General features: G+C 41.2%; 1 protein-coding gene across 1 annotated transcript in view; it reads right to left on the reverse strand.

Moving 5' to 3' along the window:
* The window catches only part of MCM10 (minichromosome maintenance complex component 10), a 39,248-nt gene extending 34,362 nt beyond the window's left edge, over positions 1 to 4,886 (reverse strand). Inside the window, 2 exon segments of the mRNA XM_008587839.1 lie at positions 721 to 1,050; positions 4,793 to 4,886. Of these exon segments, the coding sequence (XP_008586061.1) occupies positions 721 to 1,050; positions 4,793 to 4,799 (337 nt within the window). The 5' untranslated portion in view covers positions 4,800 to 4,886.
* Between the last annotated feature and the right edge of the window lie 736 nt (positions 4,887 to 5,622).

Raw genomic sequence — 5,622 nt, forward strand, 5'->3', positions numbered from 1 at the left:
CCAAGGGTTGCGATCCCCTTACCGGTCACAAAAAAAAAAAAAAAAAAAAAAAAAAAAAAAATAGGTCCCTTAGAGAAATATTTTATTTCCAGTGATCAAGCCTCTAATATCAAAGCTAGTTATAAGTTTGTACTACTCACAGATAACACAGATACATGTGCACAGCTAACAAGTTTTTAGGGGTCAAGAAATGATTATATTTATCTAATAAATGGAAATAACTCTAATAGAATAATACTAAATAAAATAAATAATAAAATAATAAGAAATGCTGGCTCCTATATTAGAAGATACTGTCAACTACTGAATTTTATTATAACTTAAAAATACATAACAGAAGATGCCAGGCACAAGAAAAGAGCATGTGTCAAAGCTTCGGTCCTGCTCAAGGAGACTGTATGGTAACTTTGTAGCCTTGACCCTGGCTCCACATGCACATAAATCCCAAAGTAATATTACTCTGTAAGAAGCATGAAAAGTATTAGCACCATTTTGTGAAGGATCAGTTATAGCTGGCTGGCTAAGGTAAAGAGGCCTGTGAATGCTGAAATGCCAGCTTTAAATATTTCATCTACCAACTCATACAACTTTTTTTTTTTTTTTAACAAAGTCATTTATCTCCACCCTTGAATCAGCAACTATTTTGATGAAAACTGCCACACTGGTGGTCTTCATCTAGTTTATCATAATGAAATTAGAGAAGGCAAGTAGTTAGGGCACCTTGCAACTCTTGATTTGTTTTTGCTTGACTGGGGGCAGGGGTCCTATTTCCGGCTGACTGAAATGTAGGAACTTCTTCATCTGTTAAGTCACCCATATCTCCAAAGAGAGCATCCAAATTTTCCTTTTGGTCTTCTGTCTTTCCCACTTCTTCATCATCAGCCTCCTCTGTGTAAGATTCACCGTCCCCATCAGCATCAAAAAGCTCATCAAATGCATCTGGCTCGCCACCTTCTGGGATCAAGGAGTGACTCTCTTCTGAATTACAGTCCAAGGCTGACTCGTTCTCCTCCAGCAGTGCGGTCAGCAGAGACAAATCATCTTCCTCCCCTGGGGGAAAAGAGGACAAAGGACAAAAACTAAGCCTACCTGAGAAAAACTGCTAAGGACAAGCACAGTTAATTTGAACATTCAACATTAACAGGGCACTTAAAATGATTATACAGACTCACCATTTTACCCGGTGTATTTGTTGTTCCATCTCTCTATTTCCTGTCCCCAGGTGCTGCTTAGAGGGCCCTGGGCTAAGGAAGAAGGGGTCAATATCTGCTAAGTGACTAGAGTGGGCCAGGCACTGGCTAGATCTTTTCGCCCTTGCTACTTCAGCTATTGAGACAGCTTCCTGCATACCAACTTCCATGAAATTCAACCAATGATGGAATAATTGAAAAACACCCTAAACACAGATATAGGCCTCAGATGTATATATTCTCTTGCTTTTTAACAGTTTGAGAATTTCTTTTTAAATATAGAAATGTACAAAGAATTTGGGGCTGGCCCGTGGCTCACTTGGAAGAGTGTGGTGCTGATAACACCAAGGCCATGGGTTCAGATCCCTATATCGGGATGGCTGGTTAGCTCACTTGGGAGAGCGTGGTGCTGACAACACCAAGTCAAGGGTTAAGATCCCCTTACCAGTCATCTTTAAAAAATAAAAAAAAGGTGGCGCACTTGGTAGAGTGTGGCGCTTGGGAGTGCGGTGGCGCTCCCACTGAGGGTTCGGATCCCATATAGAGACCGGTCCGCTCACTGGTTGAGCACAGTGCGGTCGCGACACCGAGGGTTGCGATCCCGTTACCGGTCACGAAAAAAGACAAAAAGGAAAAAAAAAATGTTAAGAGTATCTAACCCACTCCCCTCATTTGAAAGATAAGAGCTGGAGCCCGAGAGGGTAAGGGTTTGTTCAGACCTGTGCAGGAGGCTAGGTCAGTAAGGTCTCTAGATCAGCAAACCAATGTCCTTTCCACCGCTCTACATTCCCTCACAGAAGGAAAACAACGAGCAGTCAAACGTAAGTCCTGGAATCTGCTGACGGGGCCTAACACTTAGTCAGATGTTGTGTAATAATTAGTTTGAATCACTAAGTCAACAAAGACTCCAAGACTGCAGTGCGCAGGAAGACAGGAGAGGCAATCCCAGCTCCCTGTGCTCTAGGTCAGACTGCCACACCCCTGCAAGGAAGCAAAGGGATCTGCACCATCTCTTGTTCCCAGCTGCCAAAGACAGCACACCCCTGGAAGAGGCCTTGGCCACACCATTGGGAGCCACAGGTGGAAAATGTTGCCTCGCAGCCCATACACTTCACCTTGAAACCCCTTCTTTCACAAGAGTGCCAGGGTTAATCCCATGAAGCCTTGCATCCCTGTTTACCTTGGTCACCACCCAAAATCATCTGTCTTCCCCATATTATGCAGACTCAATCTTCCTGCCCCTTGTTCCCAAACCCCTGGGATTCACTCCCTGGAACCCAGAATCTACTACCAGCAAGATTCCCTATTATCCTCAGTGGCTCTTATAACAGAAATCTGCTGTCCCTACAACCCTCTTGAGTGGGAGTTGTTTAATCATTCACAGCGTACACCACAAAGTCTAGAATAGTGTTTGGCACATATTAGGCATTCGATAAATATTTGTTGATCAATTGCAGGGTCCTGATATCTCTCTGCTTATCACTATCACTTTGGAATCATCCATCCTTCTGCAAGACCACAGCTCCTCTGAAGTTCACGACACCAGATTCTGTCATCAAGAACTTCTCATGGTTACTGTCACCTACTGATCTCTGTGGTCTTCCTCTCCATCTCTACTGCTGTCACCATTCTTGGGAACTTCAACATCCAAAAGGATGATCCAGCCAATGTCTTGGTCTCTCAGCTTCTTGATCTCTCCACCTTCAGAGATCTTGTCCTCCACCCCATCTTAGCCACCCACTCCCAAAGTCATTCCTTGTCATCATAGCAAAGGCACAATCGACCTGAGATCTTGATGTCAAGTGCTCACCATGATCCCCACCTCCTATCCTTCCAGCCCACTCACTCTAGTATCTCACCCGGCACTTGTTCAACTTTATATTAAGATGTCCAGTCCACTGAGCTTCCTACAATGTTCTCAGTCCTCCCTTTGGATCCATGTCCATCACCATAATCGCTGCCTTCTAAAGACTCTTAACTCCCCTGCTTCTCTCCCACACCCCCATGTTCCTTGAAAAAATCTTAACCCTGATTAAATCCAACAAACTGCCACCTGGTGAATGTTACTAGAAAAAGACATGCTACCATGCTGATTGGTCTAACTTTAAATTTATGCACACCAGTGACAAATAGGCATTCGACTCTGCTTCAAAACCCACCACCCTTCCCAATGTATTTGTTTTTCCATTCTCTAACTACTTCATACTGTCTCTCCTCAAACCTCCTATGTCCTCGCATCCCTCTTTACTCTTAGCTGATGATCTTGCCTTATGTTTTACAGAAAAAGACAGAAGCAATCCCCATCTTTCACTCCCAAATCTGAACATTTCCCTCTTATGACAATGAATGAGATGTCTAGTCCTGTTTATAGCCAATCCCCCCATTTATACACTGGATCCCATTCCTCTCAGCTTCTCAAGGACCTCATTCCACAATTACCACTTCTCTGTCTCCCACATCACCAATTTTTCCCTATCTTCTGAAGCATTCCTATCAGCATGCAAAGTTATTCTAGTGTCTCCCATCTTACCAACTACCTGATTTTTCTCACTTTTTAATTTGTTATTATTTTGCTCCCTCTACAAAAATGTAAGCAGGAACATTTTTCAACAGTGTATCCCTAATACCAATAGACTTTTTGATTTCCTCTATACTGGCCAAATTGTGAAGCCATGTCAACCAAACGAGATCTTCCTAGACACTGATTTCTTACAGAACACACATCCTGTTTTTGTCTTTTTTCCACCTCCATCTTATAGCAAAAAGTTATACTTTGTATTACACAAAGTGCCCTGTAGGCAATTTGGTGGTTTCAGGAAACAGGAAACTATCATTACACCACAGGGCAACAAATTTCATGTATATCACAATGTGATGAATTTCAACATTTGTTTTTACTTTCTTTTTTTCCAAAAGGCAAAGCGTAATAAACTTGAATTTTTAAATTTTCAATCCAGTTTCAGACAATGAGCTCAATTATGCAACCACAAACATAATGCATTTTATTGGTCAGGGTCTCTTCACAGCCAGCACAGTCATTTATGTGCTGCTCCAGTCTAAGCTCTGCTAATTAGAGCAACGTCTCTTTAACTAAGTAAATATTTTGTACATCCACCCCTCTAAAATGAACAAAATTAGAAAAGATTATAAGAATTTAAGTTTGAGCTTGACTAAAACCACTTGAACAGATTTCAATATCAAACGTGAACTCTGAACTCAGACTACCTGGTTCAAATCCCTGCTATGACAGCTCGACCTGTGATAAATTATTACACTTTCCTGTCTATAAAGTATGGTTGCTGTGAAGATTAAATCAGGTTAATATACATAAGAATCTTAGAGCAGCGTTTGGCACACTGTAAGCACCTGCCAGCTAGTATCATTATGAAAGACAATCCCTGCTGTTGGGAGGAGTAATCTCACCTGATTATAACAAATAACATTCATTGACTGCAGTGAGATCTCTTTTGAACTACTGGATAATACCTGAGAGTGGAGAGCTATTTTCACAAGTATTTAGCAAGTAGAATAAATAACAAGTCCGTGGATAAAAAGGTGGTTTTCCTTGAAACAGAGAAATTGAGAAAACTGCCAGGACTTACCATCCATGCTGTCAAGAGAACAGCTGTGTCAGGAAACTTGGAAGGAGGATCAGGTGCCCAGGATGAGTAATGCCAGGAGATAAGTAATGGAGAATCTTAGCTGTGTGAAATCAATATCAGAAAAGTCACCCTTGATTCTTTTCTTTCTCTCATGATACATATCCAACAAATCTAGAATCCCACAAATCCTATGGGCTCTAACCTCAAAATTCATCCAGAATCTGACCATTTCTCACCTCCTCTCCCCCAACTGCCAACACCATCTCCCTCCTAGTTCGTAAGCAGTCCTCTTTTACTTGTCTTCAAACTATGGTTATGTAAACTCAGGTGAGGTGCAGAATAGTTTGTATGATACCAGTTTACACAGATGAGACAAATTGTGAAAAGGAATTACTGAGTCGTCTAAATATTCGACCTATTATCCACCTTACTTTTAATACACCTGACGTGTCCATTATCCACAGCAGCTTAGTGTGTGATTCTACTTACTTCCAGACTTAGTCACATCAGGATTTTGATTCAATACTGGCTAGCAAAACAGAGTAATTAGTGTAGCTAATTAAGAAGTCGTATCATTCTGTGCACTTTCCTTTCTTCATTTAAAATGACTTTAAAAACTCCAGGTAAAAAAGTGTAAAATTTTCTAGGCTATTATTTAACTTACATGTGTTTTATAATCTACTTGATTTTGGCAAGCCCAATGTCAAGGTATTACTTATACTTTCTTTTTAGTTAGTCAGCAAACATTTCCATGGACTCCATCATATGCCCCACACTGTGTTATCTACTGGGGAATGTGCTGGATTATAAGCTTCTTGATGGTTAAGAGC

The sequence above is a fragment of the Galeopterus variegatus genome, unplaced genomic scaffold, assembly GCF_000696425.1.
Source record: "Galeopterus variegatus unplaced genomic scaffold, G_variegatus-3.0.2 Scaffold4565, whole genome shotgun sequence".
NCBI lineage: Eukaryota > Metazoa > Chordata > Mammalia > Dermoptera > Cynocephalidae > Galeopterus > Galeopterus variegatus.